General features: G+C 38.9%; 4 protein-coding genes across 7 annotated transcripts in view; 3 read left to right on the forward strand and 1 right to left on the reverse strand.

Moving 5' to 3' along the window:
* The window catches only part of ripor2 (RHO family interacting cell polarization regulator 2), a 50,672-nt gene extending 47,000 nt beyond the window's left edge, over window positions 1–3,672 (forward strand). For all 4 annotated transcript variants that reach the window (XM_066715904.1, XM_066715906.1, XM_066715905.1 and 1 more), the window contains exon 22: window positions 545–3,672. In XM_066715904.1, the coding sequence (XP_066572001.1) occupies window positions 545–645 (101 nt within the window). In that variant the 3' untranslated portion in view covers window positions 646–3,672. The remainder of the gene's footprint in view (window positions 1–544) is intronic.
* A 3,608-nt stretch (window positions 3,673–7,280) lies between these two features.
* On the forward strand, window positions 7,281–9,879 carry LOC136759570 (armadillo-like helical domain-containing protein 2). The gene is made up of 3 exons (XM_066714574.1): window positions 7,281–7,318; window positions 8,277–8,416; window positions 9,431–9,879. The coding sequence occupies exons 1-3, from the start codon at window positions 7,281–7,283 to the stop codon at window positions 9,877–9,879; spliced, it is 627 nt and encodes a 208-aa protein (XP_066570671.1).
* A 553-nt stretch (window positions 9,880–10,432) lies between these two features.
* Window positions 10,433–15,203, reverse strand: gmnn (geminin DNA replication inhibitor). Its single transcript, XM_066715908.1, has 7 exons — window positions 15,124–15,203; window positions 14,094–14,154; window positions 12,603–12,704; window positions 12,252–12,405; window positions 12,048–12,130; window positions 11,691–11,801; window positions 10,433–11,438 (listed from the first exon to the last, which is right to left on the reverse strand). Exons 2-7 carry the CDS (start codon window positions 14,148–14,150, stop codon window positions 11,268–11,270), a joined length of 678 nt encoding a protein of 225 aa, XP_066572005.1. The 5' UTR covers window positions 14,151–14,154; window positions 15,124–15,203; the 3' UTR covers window positions 10,433–11,267.
* Window positions 15,204–17,312: 2,109 nt separating this feature from the next.
* On the forward strand, window positions 17,313–22,674 carry c10h6orf62 (chromosome 10 C6orf62 homolog). Its single transcript, XM_066715910.1, has 5 exons — window positions 17,313–18,789; window positions 19,413–19,589; window positions 20,206–20,331; window positions 20,821–20,955; window positions 21,405–22,674. The coding sequence occupies exons 1-5, from the start codon at window positions 18,661–18,663 to the stop codon at window positions 21,528–21,530; spliced, it is 693 nt and encodes a 230-aa protein (XP_066572007.1). The 5' UTR covers window positions 17,313–18,660; the 3' UTR covers window positions 21,531–22,674.
* The last annotated feature ends 312 nt before the right edge of the window (window positions 22,675–22,986 follow it).

Consider the following 22,986-nt stretch of genomic DNA (forward strand, 5'->3'; position numbering starts at 1 on the left):
GTGCATTCGGTGTCGTTTGAAAGCTCTCCGCATTAACATTGAATTCTTGAGTCATTGCCTTTAGAAGAGGTGTGTTTCACATTGTTGGAAATTTTGTTTGTTGTTTTTCTTTTCAAAGCTATATTCTCAGCAGGTGGATAGTGTAAAGGTCAATTAGCACAGGTCAACAAGTAGCGTGTGAACAAAACCCAACCTCTGCCTCTGGCTATTCCTCTGGCTTCTTTCTTGAAATCTGACATGAATCTTTAAGTGGTTAATATGTAAGTTAGATCAGATATGAGGCTTCCAAAGTCTTTTACTTTCATCGAGGTCTATTTATTATATAGTATGCTATCTTTTTCTTTGTAATCCAAACCCACATATTACTTTTCCTTGGACCAACAAGATACTTGGTAATACGTCCATTCAGTATCCTCTTGGTGAAAAGAAACTGAAGATGCAAATAAATCAGTCTGGTCTCCATATGATCAATCCTTTGTGTTTTTGATTTGTGCAGCATATTATTTCAGTTTTTTATTACGTGGCATCTCTGTGTTTTCCACAGGGGAAGAGGGCAGGTTGGCATATGAGCAGCTGGACAAGGTCCCAGGAGAGATGGTGTGTCTGGGAACGAGGAGGGGGAACGCGGTGACCACTGCCTTCTGAAGGGTCCAGCGGTGGCCTGAATCGCAGGGTTGGCGGGGGCTGTGGGAGAACCTAAGAGACTCCTCCTGTCCGCAGCCCCTGAGCCATTCTCACAGCCTCCACACAGACTCAAGAGTGAGGGTGGGCAGGCAGTGTGGCTTCAGTGCAGCCCCCAGGGTGCCGGCTGGGCTTTCCATCTGTGTACATTGATTTTAAAGCCATTTCTGTCCACAAGAAGCATTTTATATTATTATTATTATTATTATTATTATTATCATTATTATTATTATTATTAAAATTTATGTTGTTTCTATTATCAATATAATTTGTTTCAGTTGTTGATATTCATGAAATTTGAAATTGCGCTTTGAAATTGCACTGTTGGAAGCATGTGGTATACTGTATTTTTTGTTTTTTTCTTTTTTAAATGTTTCTGGTATGTGCCGGTCAGTTTCAGGGATTTATGAATAATGTTAAGGCTTCTATTGAGGTATTTGCACGTTGCACCGTGATTTTGACACTTCTGATCCTCTGGAAAGAAGACTCAATAATCAAACATTTAGGTACTCACACACACGCACACACACACTATACACACACGAGCACAAAAACATTTTGAAATGTTTGCCATGCTGTGTTCATTTGCTCTTATTCACCAGTTCTGTGTTTCTAAAATGTGTCTTTGCACACATAGAAAGGGGAACATAAACTAAAACGGTCTATCTGGAAATAAAAACTGGCCACTACATAACAGCACCACAGCATAACAACAGCATCCTTCTTACACACACGATGACCATTGGAAACACACTCACACTAAATAAGAGGGACAGGGACAGCCTGTTTTTAGTAAAGCTCAGTTTTACTTTAATCTTGGAGCCATATTTACACCAATTTCAGAGAAAGAAAAAAAAATGCTGATTTTATTAAAAATACGATTTTGAAGAGTGGTCCATGGATTACATTGATTAAGGTACATTGAGTCAGCTGTCCCTAAAACCTTAGTGTGGTTTGAGTTAACACAAGCATTTCTTCAGAGTATTTATTTAAGTGGTTTCTGTGCTCAACTGAAATTGTAGCCAAGTAGCTTCATCATGCTTGGTTTTATTTTCTGATTTTGTCAAATTTGGTTTTGTTTAAGTATTACACAGCAGTGAATTTGTATTTTAATTCATAGATGTTTACGTTCAGATATGGGTTATATGGATAAACAACAACAACAAAAATTGTTTTGTATTTTGTGAATGTAATGCTCTAAGTAAAAGGCTAAGATCAGAATCCTATAAAGCAAATGCAAACTGTTCACATCACTACGAGCTTTTGTTTAGCCTCATTCATGTATGCCTCATTTGTCACCCTGCTCTGCAATCCCCAAAATCTGGACCAGTCTGACAACGTCTAATGCTAACACTGTGCAGCTTCCAACCCTCGTCTTAGTGAAAGGTTTCATATCGGTCATACTTCATGGAACTCCAAAACAAAGATGTTGTAAAGTGTAGCAGTTTATACATATTACGATTGGGTGTTGCTTTCTGTACAGCTTGGACAACATATAATACCCTCTCAAGGTCAATAGGCATATTGGACATAAGCATAATTTGTAGCACCCATAACACACCATTGTAGGCAAAAAGGCTATGGTTGCAATATAGAAGCATTAAGAATTATTTTATATGTTTTGCATTTTATTGTGCTGTATATTTTATGCACATGCAGGTGTGAATGTAATTTACTGGAAAAACTTGTACTTTATAAGCTGAACAATGTTGTCTTTGATCAATGCCTATTTAACTTGGAGCTAGAACAACGTGTGTAATGAAGTCAGTCCTTTTTCATTTCCCTTTAGTTGGAGTGATAGTATCCCTTTAAAACCATGTTACTGTGCATTATGTAGATTGACGAATAATTGTGCCCTTATCAGAAGAATTGGGATTGAGGGTTACAAAACCGGAAGGAAAAACCATATTTTTTTATTTTTAATATTATTTATATTATTATTAATATTGTTTATTAATATCATACCAGGATAATGAGAGCTATATTTGACAAAATTATAGTATGTGACAGACTAATTATCATCTTTCATTTTGTTTGAATGAAAATGGTTTCAAAAGTATTTGCTGTTATTTTCTGTTTTCAACATTACATGCATTTTGATCTCTATTCTGTGCAATTCTCAGCTGTCTCCATGTCAAATTCTGCTGAAGAGGTGGAAGGCAAGCTTTTCTGAAAAGTCTTTGCAAAGCTGGGAGGAAAAGTGCAGGGGAAGCCAGTTAGAGTTGCGCCATACTGAAAGTTCTGTTTTTGCACATTCTGTGTAACTCTGATATATTTCCCTCTTGCATTTCCTGTAACGTAGCTTTGTGAAGCCCTACAAGAGGCTATACTAATGGTAACTTGACATTGTAGATAATAGAAGCAAAAGTAACTACAGAGGATTGCACAGAACACACAAAGTGAATAAATGCAAAAACGATTTAACTCAATTAACAGGCACTGATTAAAACAAGAGATGCATTTGACTTATAAGTCGGCTAACCTATAAGGCAAAGAGTAGTGCAGAGTTTATAAGAAAATTAGAAATAGATGGATAAAACAACCACGGATTGCATTTATCACTATCATGGCCATAGATCTGTCATTTTTATTGACTAGTTCCTAGTGAGGATCAGCCACTTATGGATTATACACAAGTTCTGTTCTATATTTATGTATTAACTGAAATTCTCAAAATAAGGCTCTTTATGTTAATTAGTTTTTTTTTACTTAGGCACTGTGAATTGTATTACATTTTAGTTTTGTAAAATAAATTGAGATTATACTGGTTAACATTTGTACTTGTGGAGTTTCCAGATGATGACTGTTCCACCTCCTTTTTGAAAGCAGAAGTTCCATTGTATAGAAATATTAAAAGTGGCCTCTATTATAACATTTTTTTGGTTTAGGTCATATTTGTTGCCGTACTGATTGCCTTTTTGGTCTTGTGTTTTTTCTCTTGGGTTCTTCTTTTCATTAAAAGTGGCAATAAAGTTTATTTTTGCATAATTACATATTTTTCAGAAAGTATGTGTCTGTGAGCAATTCACCCTCTTTTAAATATTGTGAGTACCACTCCTATCCTATTGTTATACACTCACCTAAAGGATTATTAGGAACACCTGTTCAATTTCTCATTAATGCAATTATCCAACCAACCAATCACATGGCAGTTGCTTCAATGCATTTAGGGGTGTGGTCCTGGTCAAGACAATCTCCTGAACTCCAAACTGAATGTCTGAATGGGAAAGAAAGGTGATTTAAGCAATTTTGAGCGTGGCATGGTTGTTGGTGCCAGACGGGCCGGTCTGAGTATTTCACAATCTGCTCAGTTACTGGGATTTTCACACACAACCATTTCTAGGGGTTACAAAGAATGGTGTGAAATGGGAAAAACATCCAGTATGCGGCAGTCCTGTGGGCGAAAATGCCTTGTTGGTGCTAGAGGTCAGAGGAGAATGGGCCGACTGATTCAAGCTGATAGAAGAGCAACTTTGACTGAAATAACCACTCGTTACAACCGAGGTATGCAGCAAAGCATTTGTGAAGCCACAACACGTACAACCTTGAGGCGGATGGGCTACAACAGCAGAAGACCCCACCGGGTACTACTCATCTCCACTACAAATAGGAAAAAGAGGCTACAATTTGCACAAGCTCGCCAAAATTGGACAGTTGAAGACTGGAAAAATGTTGCCTGGTCTGATGAGTCTCGATTTCTGTTGAGACATTCAGATGGTAGAGTCAGAATTTGGCGTAAACAGAATGAGAACATGGATCCATCATGCCTTGTTACCACTGTGCAGGCTGGTGGTGGTGGTGTAATGGTGTGGGGGATGTTTTCTTGGCACACTTTAGGACCCTTAGTGCCAATTGGGCATCGTTTAAATGCCACGGCCTACCTGAGCATTGTTTCTGACCATGTCCATCCCTTTATGACCACCATGTACCCATCCTCTGATGGCTACTTCCAGCAGGATAATGCACCATGTCACAAAGGTCCAATCATTTCAAATTGGTTTCTTGAACATGACAATGAGTTCACTGTACTAAACTGGCCCCCACAGTCACCAGATATCGACCCAATAGAGCATCTTTGGGATGTGGTGGAACGGGAGCTTCGTGCCCTGGATGTGCATCCCACAAATCTCCATCAACTGCAAGATGCTATCCTATCAATATGGGCCAACATTTCTAAAGAATGCTTTCAGCACCTTGTTGAATCAATGCCACGTAGAATTAAGGCAGTTCTGAAGGCGAAAGGGGGTCAAACACAGTATTAGTATGCTGTTCCTAATAATCCTTTAGGTGAGTGTATATGTGTGTTCATGTCAACATGTTAATTGATAATAGTCCTAAAACTCTTGGCATTACATTAAGGAAAGCAGTTTGCTGATAAAATAATTGATTTTACAGATTCAAAATGTTCCGTTTGCAAACATTCAGTTCTGTGTTTAGATGCTGACACTTACCACAAAATCGGAAAGAAAAATAAATGTTTAATGGCAACAGGACTGATGCTTTGTGAATCAGTATTTCTGGCACAATTATTATTTGCAAAGGGTGTTCTGTCTTGCAGACACAATTGGGAGATATATGTGGGGAAATGTGTTGTGTCAGCGCTCAATGTCTTTGCTTTTCTATAGCACTGTTGAAAAAGCCTGGCTAGCCCTTCACATGGGCCGCTGTGAGGTTCATGCCTTTCCTGAACTTTGAGAAGATTTTGTAAAGGTATATGCATTAAGAATAATAACAATACTGTAGTGAAAGGACCAAAATGGTAATGTAAGACCCTCTAGTTCTGGTAAAGAAAATCAAAATAGCCTGCTGTTCCAGGGACACAGGAAATGCTACATATTCTTCACATGCTTTTCTCCTTCCCATGAAATTCTAAACACAAAGCCTTAGGTGAGCGCTAAGGCCAGACAAGCCCCACAAAGACATTTCATTGTCATCTGAAGCAGAGCTGCAGGGTCTGAGCTGAGCAGAGACGTGCATTCCTGAAGTGTCACAATGTTTGTCAGGCCGTGGGAAACAGTGGTGACCTCCATCAACTGAATCATACGCTTTTAGAATGATGGGTGATTTTTTTTTGCCAGTTCACATCATTGTGTTGATCAGGTGAAGGCCTTTTCTTTTGCAGGTCACCTGTGATAAGAAAGTTAATGATCTCTTAATGAGGAGGAATAGTGGTGTGGTGGTAAGAAAGAAAAAGACTGAATCAGATATTCAGATGTGAATCATACTAGTTGGCAGTATAACTAATTGCAGAAGTATACTGCAAATAAGCTACCTCTTATTATACTTATTTAACTTTTTGAAATCCCACTGTGCTCTGCAAAGTAATTAATTGTGTTTCTTTTGTAATTATGTGTTAATGTATAACATTGAGACCAAGGCATATTTCCGTTTACTGCCTCTTTGTTTCCTCTTCACTCATTTTGTTTGCCTGATGTCTTGATGTCACATTCAAGGAAATGTAAAATATTAAATATATTAAATATTAAATTAGCAATTATTATAGGTCAAAAGTAGCAAATTAGGCTCTACAACTGGAAGATATATATGCAGTAAAATACATTGCTAAAGAAAAGTGGTTCAAAATATATTTACAGATGCAGAAGAATATAGTACTTAACTACACATTAGAGGGCAGCCACTTTCAGGCAAATTGCCTCAGTCATTTTATTGCTGATTTGGTCCTGACCAGTTCACCCCACCCTCCCTTCTGTCTGACAGTTAAGTGGAGGTCCTTCAGAAACATCCTGTCCTCATCTGATAGTGATTCCTCTTCGGTCCTGTCACATTTCAGTCTTGGTTTTACCTTGGTTATACCTCTTACGGGCTTAATATGTGAATTAGTGTGGGAACCATACTACTTACTACTTATCCTCTTTGCTCCAAGAGGAGCATAAGGTAGAAACAAGAAACTCCCATGCTTTTCTGTCTTTCACCTTTACTTCGGCTTCACCCCAGGTTAAATCCATCTGCTTCAGCTCCTTTTCAACTGTTCGGCGCCAGGTGTTGCGTGGGCAGCCTCTAGGTCTTTTGCCTTGTGGTGTCCAGTGAAATGCAGTCCTAGCCACAGAACTTTACTCCATTCTCAAGATGTGTCCCAACCATTATTATTATTCTTTATTTCTTGGCAGACGCCCTTATCCAGGGCGACTTACAAAATATAAGCGCAATACAGAGTTCAAAAACACAGTTCAGTACAAGTCATAAAACATCACAAATTCAAATTTACATAATACAGTGAAATTCAAAGCATAGTACATTTTACGAATTCAAATTTACACAAGTGAATACAACCATCTGAGTCTCCTCTGTTGTAATGCAGCAGGTGTTTGTGCTTTTGAACAGGTCATAGTTAAGATATCTTATTTGGCCAAAATATCTGACAGATTTGTCTCAGACATCCATTATGGAAGGCAGGGAGTGATTTCATATCAGCGTGGGAACCATGGCTGAAGGTATTCATCTGTCCGTCACAAGTGATCAGTTTTACCTTGCAAGATTAACCTAGCTGATGTAATACCTAGAGCAATTCCCCTACAGCAAAAATAAATTGTTAATTTGCTTTCATGCTTTTTTAAGAGACCCAACAGTGCCAGTGAAGAATGTCTGCAGACTTCACCTACAAGAACCTAAGCCCAAGGTGTCTTTAGTTTTTCTTTTGTTTGCTTGTTAATTTATTTATTCACCATTAACAAATAAACATTGTTTCTTGTATTTTATTTCAAGGCTCTGAATTATATTGTAAATTACAAATGTAAAGACCTTGACAGACCAATTACATTTTCCACTGCAGTCCCATTCTATTTTGTTTAGTTTAGTGTACACCAACAATACAAATAATAGTCTACCTTCTATCCAGGGCTGCAACTTTTTTGGCACTATTGTCAGCTGTCTAGTAGCCTGAAATACTTACTAGCCAAACAAAACAATTACTAGCCAAAATTATTTACACCACATTGTGACAAAAGCTACGTACAATAAATACATTTACAAAGAAAGTTTACATTTACGTTTGTCAAAGAAAGGTTTATTGATTTTTTTTAACCAATTTGAAATGGCTTGGTTTATGGTATAGAATCATGTACACTACACACAGAACACCATATAATTTTCCCGTTATATATTATAGGCAATCCTTCCTTTGTTTTTGCCAAGAGTAAAGGACATTTCTGGTCTCTTTTTTTGGATCACAATCAGGTTAACACATCATTTTTAGACTTCTTAGCTGGTGTATTATAGAGGTTTGGGGAAAAAGGGAGTACCTTTCACGATTTAGCTAACATTAAAGTTAACTCAGCTCATAAGCCTTGAAAATACTTGGCAGGTGGCGAGCGGACAACCTTAATTTCCAGCCCTGCCTCCATCTCACACACACTGTGATGTCACAATCCAGATGTTGTGATGTCATCATGGAGAATCTGAATTCCTGAACCTAGCATTCAATTGTTTCTTTGAGTTTATTGCAGCCCAATCTCTAAAGAAAACCAAAAAAAGGCCCAAAAAGAGAAAAGTTCTCAGCATTTTAATTGAAGAATCACCATGTTCCAGTGCATAATAAGGTTTTACGAGACATACATAAAGTCATGTTTGTTTCCAAGAGAACAGGAGTCAGAGCCAGTGAAAAAAGACATTCTCATTCACAAAATCATACTGGCTGGCAAAAACATTCGCAACACCAGCCTCTCCCTGGATAAGAGGATACAAGCAGCCTCTGATATTGGAGTCCTGGCTTACACAGGTATCTTATATTTCCTTCTTTTGGTCATCAGCACATTAGAGTCATGTTTAAGAGAAAAGAGACAGGAGACAAAGAGACAGGTGTTATGTATACTTTGGCCATGTTATAGATAAACAGGACTTGTTCTGATTTATACGTATTGTATCCAACTCAAAGCAAGCCTTGACTCATTTATGTCTTAATACACTAAGAGGGCATTAAGATTCCCTAGTGAACACAAAAACACTTGACATTGAACCAGAGATCAAGTTGTGATGGTCCGCTATGGGGCATGTCACTTTAAGACTTTGTATGCTTCCAGGTCATGTTGATAGTAGATATAAAGGGGAGAGAGACACCTAGAGAAGAGACAAAACAAATGGAAAAGCATGTTTTAATGGACTATATACTAAAACAAAGCGGTGCAGAGGATTCCTAAACCATGTAGTGTTGTGAGGGCAAAGCAGCTTTAGTTGGGGAAACCGTAAAGGAAGATGGACTTGTACGTTCTAAACAATTGGAATGTACTTGAACTGAATAAAGACAGAAGTGAACTGGGGTAAAGTCTTACAAAGAGGAAAACCGAAGAGGTCCACCTGAACTGAAACCCAGGATGGGAAGAGAATTGTGAGAATATTGATATTTTAAATGAGACGTTATTGATTCCAAAATCTCCTTCTTGGCATCTTCAAAACACTGTGATAGCATTTGATGCACTCTATCTATTGTAACGGCAATAGTTTTGCTGTAAGTGTTCCTTATCCTCCTCCATCTGGCTTTGACAATTTTGTAAGAATTGCTGATGAAACGCTTGTTGAGTTTGCTGAATAACTGTAATGGCTTGCTGAAGACAGTTCACTCCTTGAGTCAAACCTGACACATCAGTGTTAGCATAAGGTAGGAGAGGTGCAAGTATTGTAGAAACCGAAGTCTCATCTCCATCTAATGGGGATGAATACGTAAGCATTTGCATAAACTAAAGCACAGATAAATAATCACACTGGGTGCCAATGTTGGTCACTCTTCCCTTCCCAGGAGGCCGGGTGGCTGCGATGTATGCAGGGGAGTACATGCCCTACCTTGCAGCATTCCTGACAAGGCCTGACCTCTCTACCTCAGCCACCATAACAATCCTGAAGACCCTCAGTGGCATCAGCTACACCCACCATAAAAACCAGCAAAAGGCAATGGACCTGAATCTCTGTGACATGCTTTTAGGCTTCCTACACCAAGAGGAAGACCCTCTTCTGACAGACAGCCCGAAGTCCATTCTAGTGAAGTTCTGGACCTGCTACCTACTGAGTGTGCTTTGCTGGAATAACATCCCCCAGATCAGATTGCTGAGCAACTCACAGAGCCTGAGGAGGGACCTGGAAATTCTGAGGAAGAAAAGATGGGATGACTGGCCTAACAACTATGCCCAGGAACTTGTGGATCTCTTGGGTTTTTCCCCAAGTCACCCACAAATCTTCAGACTACTGTGATTAAATCAACCCTCATGAACTTCAGTTGGACCAAGCATTGTGGGACACTTGTTATTGTGAGCAGATGGAATAAAAGCAATGTTAAGCGGAGACCAGACTGCCATTTGTTTGACTTGCGTAGAGCAGTGGTTCTCAAACCTGGTACTTGGGACACCATGCAGTTTTTTGTTCTTGTGGAGCTGTCACTTAGGGCAGGGTACTTAACTAAACCATAATGTAATCTAAGATCTTAAATCGTAGAGTTTTTGAAATATGAAACTAACATTTCCACAGTTTAAATGACACATTAGTTAAATTAAGGGAGAGCTCAGTAGGAATGAAAAATCACCATCCCATTATAAAAGGTGGTGTCAGCAGCTACACACTGTCAATCCAGTTAGAACAAACTTACTTTCATTACACCATTATAAAACCAGTGATTGTAGTTTGTAGACCAGGGGGAAACCTAAATAAAAAGTACTGATTAACCCAATTTGGCAATTTCATTATGAGATACTCAAATATAACCCCAATAAATAAAACGGAAGGTTAAAAAAAAAGGAATTCAGGACTTAAAAAACAATCTTCACATTTATTAAAGTACAAATGAAATCTTTCACAAAATGTAAAGTATATACAGATTGGATGCATTAAAACTGCACAATGAACATTACCCATTTTAAGTTGACAGCTGGTCAATCCCATATTGCACAGTGGACCTTTAAACATACATCCTAGCATTAGGAAGATTAAATCCCTCCCACTATGGCAGTGCAAGTCACAAATCTATTTAAGTTCTCCAATACAGAAGAGTTATCCCAGGTCTTTGTAGACAAGACAATGAACTGCTCACAGCCATACATTACATAAAATAAATACAGCCAAATATACTACTCAGCTGATGTTTCAGATGTTGAACTTAAAACCCTGAACATTGTTACTGTCAGGGTGGGTATAATCCTTAATATCATCATTAAAGAGTCGAACACAATGCAAGCAAGTCAAATGTTAAAGTGAACACCGTTGGCGATGGCATTTTGCAAAAAATCTGCCAGTCAGAGGCAAGTAGAACCAGAACATTCAAAATTACAGCTGCCTTTAAATAAACTCCTGCAGTAGAACAGATCAATTCTGCTAGATTGAAACCTCTGTTCACCCAAATTTCCCCTCTCCAAAAGAAGGAACTCAATCTTGAAATCTTAATTTCTAACAGCTATGGCAGAATGGAGACCAACAAACTAGCTTTTAAAAATAAAACCAGACCACTATTTCACAAGGCAGGGCCAACTGCTGGAAAAGGCTGGAGCAATGGTGTTCAAATTGTGAAGCAGCACTAGAACAGTTTTGACGCGTGCCACTTCACAGGTCTTCTTGCACTTAGTGCCCAATTTTAAAAAAAGTCAATTAATTCAGTTCGATTCCGACACTGTTCCAGCAGCATCCTCACAATCATCCTCCAGCAGTTCTTCGTCACTGCTGAGGTCCTCTTCCGATTCATCCTCCTCTTCTGGCTCATCCTCCTCTTCCAAATCCAGGTCTCTCAGCGCTTCAAGACTGTCTGGACTCTTCCCCGTTAACCTCTGCAGGGGAAAAGGAAGCTAAAAGGTCACCATCTCAATACTGGAAAGTGTCAGAGGTTAATCTAACTGTGGGATATTCTGTACTGGGGGAGAAGTTGGTGGAGTACACATCCCTCAAAATCAGTCCACTTGCTTTTGCAAATCTGAGGGGTCTAACTGCCTAGAGATTTCCTAAAGACTGCAAACTCAAACTTGCACAAATTGTTTTACTGTAGAATCCAACCCAAAATGCCTTCAACGTGGCCTCTTTACCTCAATCATATCTGCCATGTACTGAACATGCTGTGCGAGCTCCTGCAGTTCTTCATTATCGTGCCTCAGCTGAGAGATCTGCTCATCTCTGGATTCAATTTCCTTGTGCAACTGTTGATAAAGTCAAAAGATATGAATTAAAAAGAAACCTTATTTATAGGTTAAAGAAAAAAGTAATCGTAGCAAAGTTCATTGATATAGCTACACAATAAGTACTCAGCCTTTGGATTCATTCTCACTTAAGGCTTCAGTTATGCTCCTTGGTTTCATGCCAAGTAGCATTTACAGTTGACTTAACATTCACACAGGGCATGGGAAAGGGAACAGACTAGATAAACATTACACCGAATAACCTACCTTTTCATTTTCCTGAAGAACATTATACAGTGCCTTCCGCCTTTCTTCTGCTACCTCTTTCCAGTAGCTGGATGGTGGGGTTTCTGATTAAAAAAAAAAAAAAAAGGAGATACCATTTTAAACAAGATTAGAGTATTCACAGAATGTCAAGAACAGACCACTTCATTCATATTAAAAAAGAAAAAAAAAAAAAGCATCATTTACCTTTGACCATAAGCTCATATGCCTCCTTTGTCATTCCTTCAGACAGATTTTCATTTTCATTGGCCTCGGTGTACACTGCAACTTCAGCTTTGACTCGTTTTGAGCCCTTTGGCTCAGCACTCCACAACTTTCTTTTTGTGAAGGACTTCACTGGCTGAAATTAGGGAAAGATAGAATAGGTATTAAAAAAAAAAAAAAAGCCAATACCTAAGAGATTTTAAAAGATCCAATACTTGCACCATTTTACAAAGCAGAACCAAAAAGGTGTATACTACGGAAGGTGGGATTATGCAAACACCATACAAAATAGTCAAGGAATTATACAAAAAGTTGTTCACTTCAAGTTTTTACCTCTTTTACTCTTCCAACCAGGTTCCCATTCATTGCAGATGGCTGAAGGACTTGTAAAGTTCTTCTTCCAGATCCTTCTTGAACACCCCCCGTTAAAAAGCTCTAAAACAAAACAGGAGGTGGGAAAGTCCGTTAAAAGGCCAGTCAGTCAAGTTATGCATAGAAAGTTCTACTTTAGTTCTCCTTCATAGGTAACTAAGGAACTTTACAATTAAAACAGACAGTGCATGCCAGGTGTGAAAATGTCAAGGAATACATGCGACTCTCCGGTCTTCAAGCTTGAAGAGTTACAACACTATTGCACACATGTTGGCAATAGAGAGGCTGTGTTTGTGGGAATGAACACAATTTAATCAATCTGACCTCAGGAACACAATCTGTACTTACAAGAGCTTAACTCCATTCTTCTCTCCTAATCATTAGTCACACTGCGACCATGGGATAGCAAACAAGGGCAGGTAAATGCACAGTGGGGCTGACCAGCCCTGCATGTCTGACTGCATTGCTAGCGTGGGAAAGGAGCCGGTTTACCTTGTACACTATGAGGCAACCACCCGATTCCCATGGGTAGCCATTTCTATTTCACAGATTATCATCTTACTGCTACATTCTTGAACAAATAAATACCGTGGGAACTGCCTTCAAAAATATCATTAAGGACAATTATGAGTCGGAGGTTAGTTAATGTTTTTCACCCAGGGACAATAGCATGAGCTACTGTAGTCAAGTTACAAACAGGAATGCATGCTAGCGCCTAAGGGGAGGGGAGAAAAAAAAAAAAAAAAAAAAAAAGTCCAGGAGTAAGAAGTGAGAACTGTCACTTTCACAGTATGGGAGGTGTGCATGCCAAGCTCATTTACTTACAGTACAGGAATAGTGCTCCCTTAGCATTAGTAGTGTTGCAGGGTTATTTTCAACAGGCTCATACAAGTCTACTGTTCTCAAATGTAAAAAAGGATCCTGACATGCCAATTAAAACAGATGGGAAGCCCCATTAAAAAAAAAAAAAAAAGTTTAATGTACAAGTGATGTTTTGAGGAAATCCTAGAGCAGGTCACATTCCTCCCCCTCAGAGGAACTAGTATAGCATTGTGTATAGTAATAAAACTAAAATAATCTGGGCTCTAAATATGTATGGTGCAGTGCTCAAAGCATGGCAGGATTTTACATTTGGAAGGTTTTCCCAGGTTTTTGAGGAAAGGGCACAGGTAACTGGAACACAAGGGGTACACCATACGTTCCTGGGGAGCCACCGGGTCTCCATTCCACCCGGAAGCTCTTCCATGAGAGCTGAAACGGGAGTAATTTGACGTGTGATCAAGGCTCCATTCTAGTCCATAGAGAATACAACTGTGAAGCACTGGGAGGTCTCATTTGGGGGGTGGGCCGAGGGGAGCTAATCAAGACAAATCTAATCAGGTACAAGCAAGCAGTGCCCACCAATACAGACAATGACAACCAGTAATGGGGTTGGAGATAAAATTCTCTTACCTTTATGTTTGCAGAAGGCTTAACCCCATCCTGTCTGGCTTTTGGAATGAAATTCATTTTTCTACAGAAGGAAGAAAATGTAATTCAGTTACATTTAGAAAAAAAATATATATATATATCAGCAACTGTTGTTAGTTAAAACAGCGATAGCTTATTTCATCATTGAAGTTGCATCCTATCAATATTGTGGTTTTTAACAGAGGTCCCTTTTATAGTGAAGCCTGGAAAATAATCAACCTCTAATATGTATACGTTTTAAAGTTAGCTTACTTCGGTTAACGACGTTACGTTTTGATTACGACTTTAGTGTGCACGTTCATTTTATTTATTTTTTGGATGTAAAGTTAAATTGTCACGAATGCAAAGTGACCATCGCAACCAACAGCTTCATCTCCTTATTCCGACGTAGTCCGGGCTGCCACAGCAATACAAGGTCGCCGTCGTATAGCGCATATTTCCGCAGATCTGCGCTGCTCCGCCAATGGGAGCGGCGGGATTCTGTAGACCTGCGGAAATCTGCGCAACACGAACGCGACCATTGCTCTTTGTGTGCTGACGAAGGGCATCGTTAAAACAGGCGCGTACGGCTGCTGAACAAATAAGCCACACCGCGCAAAACGATGCTTCATTTTCACACAGACACAGAAACGGAAATAAAAGCCGCCAATCGCCAAGCAAAACATCCAGGTACTCCAGACTCCACAGAAACCGCACAAAAACACGATTACACGTAGTTGCTGAAGTATTAAAAGGCGCACTTCTAGAGGAGCAACTAGGAGTCAAATTATAAAATGAACGGATAATCGTCAACCAAAAAACAGAAACCAAAAGGTATTGAAACATGACCGTAGCCCAGGTTTAACAAACGCCGCTTTACGTGGAAACCGTAAGCACACCAAAACACAATTTCAGGAAACAGGACTTTATATATATATATATATGCACGCAAATGTGCTTTTACATTATTAATAATAATAATAATAATAATAATAATAATAATAATAATAATAATAATCTAAACCGCACTCACCTCAGCTTGACGGCGCGCTCTCACAGTCTACCACACTGGGCTCGTCTGCTCGCGCGGTTCGCTTATAGCCGCCGCGGTCACGTGCTCCGGGCTCGCCTCGTCCCGCGCGCGGAGCTGCTCGCGTGCTTCCGCTCCTGGTAGGCGGGGCTGATCACCGGGAAGTGCCCGGATTCGGCGTGTCGTCATGCAGGTCCATTACATATTGGAGTATTGGTAGAGCCGATGCATCGTTTATTCATCTACAATCACAAGTTACTTTAGCTACTTACATATACACATGCTGCCTATTTGTCATGCATCCTATGTGTGTGTGTATGTCTTGTTCCAGAGCAGCTAAAAGTCTGTGTACGCTTTTTTAAATTGGTGTATTTCATAGTTTAGTTCGTTAGTAATTCGTTTCTTTAGTTGGTTTCCTTGCTCCTATAGCTGACGATCAAATAAATAGATACACCTCTAACTAACTGTGCAAATGGACCCTGGACATCCATCTCAAGCCTTTATGTTCTGGCAGTGGTCCTAAATGCTGGCTTGTACAGAAGATCAGATCACAAAGCACCTTCCTGTGCTTATTTTTGATTTTATTTTTCAAACACGTTAGCTTTAGTTTGATATTGTATTCTATTTTCGTTACTATGTTACTTTTATATTTATGTAATTTACATTGATTGCACAAGAAAAATAATGTCACCGTCGTCATTTGATTGGACAAAACATAAACACAAATGCCTAATCACCTAAACAATATCGGTATACTCCGATACATACATTCCTGAAACTGATAACGTGACTCGTATTTGTAAATGAGGCATTTTCATTTAATCAACCCATCATAGTTACATGAACCGATACTCTTAAGAAAGGTGTAAAATATTATTCCTATAATTTGATTCGGTGCTATAACCACATGTAACACCTGTAACATAAATATGTTGACTTTCTAACGGCGGTGTTAATATCAGATTATATAATCAGATTATATATATAAAGAATACAGAATCAATGACAGTTGTTAAACTATATTGGCAATACTTCAAAGGCAGCCGTTGCAATTACTTGGCAGAATACAGGTGATCTGAGAGTGGTTTTATGGGCACCTTGTTGTAGTGCTCTAATCTTGTTATAAATGCCTTTGTAATATAATGTAACCCATAAACCATAACGGGAACAGGAACAATACATCGCCTGTCTTAGTTTACCTAATCTCTCTCTCTCTCTCTCTCTCTCTCTCTCTCTCTCTCTCTCTCTCTCTCTCTCTCTCTCTCTCTCTCTCATACACACAATAGGCTATTGTTATACATACACAGAATGTGTGTGCACCTTTAGAGAATGAGATGGATACCAAGTTTTTAATAAAAAAAAAAACATATCACATTGAGCACCTGTACTTGTTTAATTTGTAATGAAAATGTTTTGAATGATATTCAAAGTGTACACAAGAAAGTTTTAGTTTTCTGTATTAAAAACACTGGACTGCAATCTATGCTTTTTCCACAAATTCGGTGTTACTGCAGTCTCCACGCAATAAGGAACTTATTGCAGGAACGTACTGCATTGTAAATATTATTTAGCTTACAAAAATTGCAAATAATACCAAATATGTGCTAAATGCTTCACATCAGAGCCTATTTATACTTGAAATAATAATTGAACTTAAACATTTTTTCGTTTCCTGCTGCGTTTGTTTTAAAAGCAAATGTCAGCTATTTCTGTTATTGTAATTGTATTGTTCATTGTCCATATTTCCCTCACATCATGTGAATAGAAACTTTAACATTTGTGCAAGTCATAATAATAATATAACAAGACACATTATAGTTAACCCTAATAATATTATTAATGCTTAAACTTCTCTTAATAATAAGAATACTTATATATCATGATTTTGTTCTTCAGATTACATCCAATGCTGTGAATTAGGGAAGAAAATGTGCACATCTACGCCATTATTTACGGTAGATATGTGACAAAACACGTGACTTACGTCAGTCTAAATATCTATATATATCGCTTTATATGGGTATATATATAGTCTGTATAAAAATGATTTTATTTAAATTAAAGCGAAAATAGATACGTAAAGAATGAGACCAAAGTTATAAAATAAATAAAATAAAAGTCAAACCGATAATACGTATTTTTCAGAGAGCTGCATGACGTAGTGCAGGAGCGTGACGTGGGTCCGCCATTTTGGGTTGTTTGTTCTGCGAAGGCCACTTCTCATCGTCTACAGGAGGGGAGCGCCGCGCCGAGGACACGACCCACCGAGCAAACCTCATTTCACGCGTTCACCGCCGAGCATGGGTCCGCCAGGGAGCAAACCGCGCTGTGTATCGTTTGAAAGAATGGAGGATTTCGGTTGGTTTGTCAATTTATCTTGACATGGCGTGTTGGTGGGTGGGGGCTGACGAGTGAAAAAAACCCAAAACAAAACAAAAAACACACACACACACACAAAAAAGAAAACCAAGTAAAACTATTTATTACGAAGTCAGATCACACAAATAGTCGAATCACTTTTGCGATGGTGATCTAAGGAAGACGTGTAGGTGCGTGAAGCGTATAAGCATGGCGACACGTTAGAAAGCGGTTTAAAAATGGCCTAATGCGCAGTTGAACCTCAGCTGAAGCACTGCACCGCTCGGAGAATGTAAAGGGAAACGCAGCGCACCTTTTACTGGCAGGCCGCGATTACGCCTCGTCATATAAGATAAGATGTAGTGGTCGTGTCTGTCGTCTCTCGGGCTCTTTGAAAACGCCATCATTATGAACACAGTTGCTGGGCCAGTGCTATTGCCAGTGAACTCCGACATGTCTTCTCTGTCTTTTTCCCTTTCGTCTGGGGCCATCCTCTCCCGGCATCTGCCTTTCCCTGCCTCGGTCCTCTGTACTCCCCATCCTCTAATAACGCGTTCATAAAAGTAGTCTCTGCAGAGAAATCAAATCCAATAGCACCAGCCATGGACGAGGCTGGGAGAAGACGAACATAAGTGTACTTTTTTTTTTGTTTGTTTGTTTTTATATTTCGTAGCGATTGTGTCGGCATGGGTTTGATCGCCTCCTTTCGGTTCTTGTCAATTGCATTGTGTGTAGGAATATACCGCATCTTAATTTGATTTTTTTTTTTCCTTTTGGTTAAACTCGTTTATTTGGACCCTTCTGTGAAACTGAGTGGCTGGATTTGTTTCGTGTATTTTGGCATAACTAGCTCTGTTCTCCTTCAGTATCAGTATGATCTCTTAAATCAAATTAAAAATAAATAAATGCGAATGAACCCCCCTTCCCCACTCGCACCTTCTCACAAACCGCGAAACATGACTTAAGTTTGTATTAGTCCCATCTATTAGTAGTTAGAGTAGACCTTTCACTTAGAGTAGGAATCTACTTTCTTTTCTCTAGTTTAAAAAAAAAAGGGAACTTGGCACTTCACCCCATGTGCTAGTTAAAAAAATAAAATCTAAAAAAAATTAAAATAACGAAAATCTATTTAAAAAAAAAAAAAGAAAAAAAAAGGAAAGCGACCACCATCAGAAATTCACAATGGGGGACCCAAACTCCCGAAGAAAACAAACGATGAACCGCCTTCGTGCTCAGCTTCGGAAGAAGAAGGAGTCTTTAGCTGACCAGTTCGACTTCAAAATGTACATCGCTTTCGTGTTCAAGGAAAAGGTAAGTCTCCGGACACTGCCTGCACAAAAAGGCCCACTGTAGATGCATGTTAAATTAGGGAGAATGAACGTCAAAGTCCTGTTATTAACATAAGTCAAACAAGGTGCATCACATGTGGATGATGTCAGTGGTGGTACAGTATCTTTCATCTAAATAAAAGACACCCGTTGCAAAGCATGGTCATGTACATTTGTAATAAGGAAGATGCAAAGTATATGTAGTCTGTTTAAAGACTCATTAGGTTTGTCTGCACCTTTACTCAAGATAACATTTAGTGCATGTACACCACCCATGATTTATATATTATAGAGCTCCTGAAACCAGTAATGGCTCGGACTGTGTAGTTGCAGTTTTAATTTCCACCCTGTTGTGGTATAGTCTTGCTGGGCCTAAAAGTATTTCTCAGATACAGCCTTAAAGAGTTACGGTTCTGGGGTCTTTAAAGCTGAAAGGAGATGGTTCTGCTCTGAACCTAAGGAGAGTCACTGATCATCGTAGGGGAGGTCAAGAGGGGTTTCTAAAGTGAATTTGGAAGTATTTGGAGTATTTGGAAGAATTTCTTCTCGTTGGCTGTGTCCATTTTAAAATGTTTCTTCGCATGATCTCTTCTCTTCCCAACTCAGAAGAAAAAGTCTGCACTTTTCGAAGTAGCTGAAGTGGTACCGGTTATGACGAATAACTACGAAGAGAATATTCTTAAAGGTGTGCGTGATTCCAGCTACTCCTTAGAAAGTTCCTTAGAACTGCTGCAGAAGGACGTGGTGCAGTTGCACGCCCCGCGCTACCAGTCCATGCGCAGGGTGAGTACCAGTCTGCTGTCTTCAATAGCAGATTAATGTTGCATATTTTAAGGCCATGTTTGGCTGAATGTCCAGTTCATAATTTCAATATTCAATTTTGAAATCCTTAATAGAACCTCTATATACATTCTATCTGTAGAACAATCTTGCACATAATTACAAATGTGATTCTATAAGTGTATTAGCTTAGTAACAGTGTTGAACATTATACTAAGTCTCAAAGTTTAGGTCATGAAATATCTAATCTTCTCCTTTGCTGAAATGGCCCAATACTTGTTTTGTTTTGTGAGCTATCCTAGCCAAGTGTGGATAAATGTATATCATAGAAAATGCTTCTGGCACAGATTTTCTTGACCTCAAATCGGTTTGTCTAATCAATTCAAGTTGGAAAAGAATAGTATTGAAATTGTTGCAAGAACTCATTTTGTCTAGTAGTTCCTTACCCTGACAGATTCATGAAATTGCTTTTCGATATGGATGCAGGCAGTTGGAAGCTACATGGATTACTGCAGGGAACAATAGTGGAGAGAGGAGCTCTAAAAATGAAATGTAAAAGCTATATAAATATAGAATCGGGCCTGCTTAACTCTTTCCACCCTACTGACTTGTTCTGCAGGATGTCATTGGTTGCACCCAAGAGATGGACTTCATCCTTTGGCCTCGCAATGACATTGAAAAGATAGTCTGTCTTCTGTTCTCCAGATGGAAGGGGTCTGATGATGAGCCCTTTAGGCCTGTTCAGGTGAGCATCTTTCTCATTCTGTTTACTGATGGGAATGTTCTGAGGGGAGTAATGGGCTGCCTGGAGTACTAAACTATTAATGATGTTTTGCCAAAATATTATCACAGTCTAAAATGGAGTTGCAGAAAAACCAAGTTAAGAAATTAAAATCTAAGTGAGAGAACTTACAGGAACTATTTTGATGTTTATATTTGAAAACCTTCCCTTTTTTTTGGTGGAAAATGGGTGGGTGGTTTACTTGCATGTCAACTATTCGTAATCAGAAATGTATTTACAGTTTAAAGTGTGAGCACTGTTTTACCTTAAGACTAGCCTTTGCATGTTCCATGTGGGGAAAACACTTTCAAAATCCAACGTCACCATGATATTTTACTGTTTAGATGAAAGATTAAGTCCAGGGCACACTGGATTTACCTGAGATGTGAAAATGGCACAGGTCAATTCTGATATGAGGAAATTAGTTACTATTTTATTTTTTTGTAACTGTAGGCCAAGTTTGAATTTCATCATGGAGACTACGAGAAGCAGTTTCTGCATGCAATGAGCCGAAAAGACAAGGCTGGAATGGTCATGAACAACCCCAGTCAGTCTGTGTTCCTGTTTATGGACAGACAGCACTTACAGGTAAATTCAAGTTGGGAGGCCGTGCTATCTTTTAACTTCATAATAGTGAACTACAGTATATGACATCTGGCTGCACAGATGGATCAGACCACTTGCTGTTCCTCATTGCTATTTTGCGTATGGGATGAAAGGGCAAGTGGAAACTATTAAAGCTGACCAAGTTCATCTTTGCTTGACCTTCTCCCTGTTTAGTAGAGATCTAAATTTCCATTATGCATTTAAAATAGTAACATTACAAACTCATGGTTTGAGGAATAAGTGTTGAACACCATTTAACAGAATCAGGGAAAAAACACCAGTTTGCATGTGTGTTGATATCATGAATTTTATCGGGAGGGCGGTAGGTGCTGGAGCCAGACCATGCCATTATATTCCATGTCCCTTTTTCCTTGTATGTATACATTTATCTTCTGCAGTCAATTAATTCTGTTTTTCCTGCTGTTAAACAGACTCCAAAAAACAAGGCCACAGTTTTCAAGTTGTGCAGCATCTGCCTTTACCTGCCACAGGACCAGCTGACCCGCTGGGGGGTGGGAGGCATTGAGGACCACCTCCGCCCCTACATGCCAGACTAGGGTCAACGCCTAGCCACACAGGGAAGATCCTAGAATACCAATACAGCAAGCTCACCTCCACAGAGATTCCTTTATTGATGACAAGTGAACTCGTGCTTGGAACACTCCTTTGTTAACCATTCTCATTAATCCTGGAGCTTCTTATTTCATTCATTTTATTTTTTACCAAATCTAGTTGTTTTTTTTTTTTTTTTTTTTTCCTCTCTCTTTGAACCTGCACGAACATTGGTTTGTCTGAGTGGTTGTTCCTCGGAGCAGCATTGTTATGGAAAACCAGTAATGGAAGGAACTCTATATGCAAAACAGGAACAAATGACTAAGGTCTTAATGATGGTCCTCTCATTTTGCACTGGTTGTGTGTCCCTGTCATGAATGATACTTTTTTTTTTTTTTTTTTACAGGATAAATGGTACCAGACATTTTGTTTGTTTTTACAGTTCATTAATCTGGGATGAGGGAGGGCAGGTGAGCAAAAAGTGTGATTTAACTAAACTCTATTATAGATCCTGGAAATGCAGATCAACAAGGTGAAGAACCTTGTCAGTGATCATTCAGTGTAGGCATTGCCTTTTTGTTCATTTTGATTTATACCTGCTGAGCTGTTTTGAGTTTTGCTGGCTCTTATTTTTGGATATCTTTCCCTGAATTGGCTAAGAATTTTTAAAATTATTTTTCTTTTGTGAAGTTTTATGTACATTAATGCCAGGCAGACCCTAGGTAACATCTGGAGCATGATCAGCTTGGGGATGAGGGTGTAATAATGTGATGCAAAACTGCAGAAATAAGCTTAAAACGTAATGTTTTCAATGCATATGGTCACATATATTGTTACCACATAAGCAAGTCATGCACTATATTCTGGCTACTGAAAACACATTGTGGGGCTCTAGGAGGGGAAATGTAAAGTGGGGAAAAGATGAAGTACCTAGCAACTACAAGCTGTGGAAAACTAAATTAATGGGAGTGTTTAGATTTGAACTTTTTTGTTTTTGTTTTGAAAGGCAAAACTCTTGAAGAGTTAATTGTTGCAGTGCTTTAATGGGATGGGTATTTGTAAGCTGGCTTTACTGGGTATAAGGCACATCAGCAAATTTATATTTGCCTTCTGTAAAATCAACACATTGAAATAAATGGGTGAAAATAATTTACCATTTTGTCTATTTCTTCGCCCAGTTTCTTGCTGCAGAGGTTTTGTAAATGGCTTTGCAGAACTTAACTTTTTGAAATGCCATTCTTTTCTTTTTTTAGTGTTCAACCCAGTTGTTCAGCATTGTGAATCGGTGCTCCAAGACAGACTAGAGATGCCTTCTAATTTATTTGATATACAGTTCAGGTGGATATTAACCAGGCAGATTATTTTGGAGCAAAAATGCATATGGATTAGGGACAATTATGAGATTTACAGAGAGAAATGTCATATTGCACAAGTAATTCCCCTGGTCTGGCTAGCATCATA

The sequence above is a fragment of the Amia ocellicauda genome, chromosome 10 (genome assembly GCF_036373705.1).
Source record: "Amia ocellicauda isolate fAmiCal2 chromosome 10, fAmiCal2.hap1, whole genome shotgun sequence".
In the NCBI taxonomy this organism is placed as follows: Eukaryota; Metazoa; Chordata; class Actinopteri; order Amiiformes; family Amiidae; genus Amia; species Amia ocellicauda.

What these genes read in the sequence shown, in the direction of transcription:
- LOC136759570 (XM_066714574.1), top strand. Translation starts at nt 7,281, where the DNA reads ATGTCTGCAGACTTCACCTACAAGAACCTAAGCCCAAG. An exon ending in TACAAGAACCTAAGCCCAAG is followed by an intron (nt 7,319 to 8,276) that starts GTGTCTTTAGTT and finishes TTTGTTTCCAAG; the next exon opens with AGAACAGGAGTCAGAGCCAG. An exon ending in TGGAGTCCTGGCTTACACAG is followed by an intron (nt 8,417 to 9,430) that starts GTATCTTATATT and finishes TTCCCTTCCCAG; the next exon opens with GAGGCCGGGTGGCTGCGATG.
- gmnn (XM_066715908.1), bottom strand. Translation starts at nt 14,150, where the DNA reads ATGAATTTCATTCCAAAAGCCAGACAGGATGGGGTTAAGCCTTCTGCA. An exon ending in AGCCTTCTGCAAACATAAAG is followed by an intron (nt 12,705 to 14,093) that starts GTAAGAGAATTT and finishes GTTTTGTTTTAG; the next exon opens with AGCTTTTTAACGGGGGGTGT. An exon ending in ATATGAGCTTATGGTCAAAG is followed by an intron (nt 12,131 to 12,251) that starts GTAAATGATGCT and finishes TTTTTTAATCAG; the next exon opens with AAACCCCACCATCCAGCTAC.
- c10h6orf62 (XM_066715910.1), top strand. Translation starts at nt 18,661, where the DNA reads ATGGGGGACCCAAACTCCCGAAGAAAACAAACGATGAACCGCCTTCGT. An exon ending in AGCCCTTTAGGCCTGTTCAG is followed by an intron (nt 20,332 to 20,820) that starts GTGAGCATCTTT and finishes TTGTAACTGTAG; the next exon opens with GCCAAGTTTGAATTTCATCA. An exon ending in TGGACAGACAGCACTTACAG is followed by an intron (nt 20,956 to 21,404) that starts GTAAATTCAAGT and finishes GCTGTTAAACAG; the next exon opens with ACTCCAAAAAACAAGGCCAC.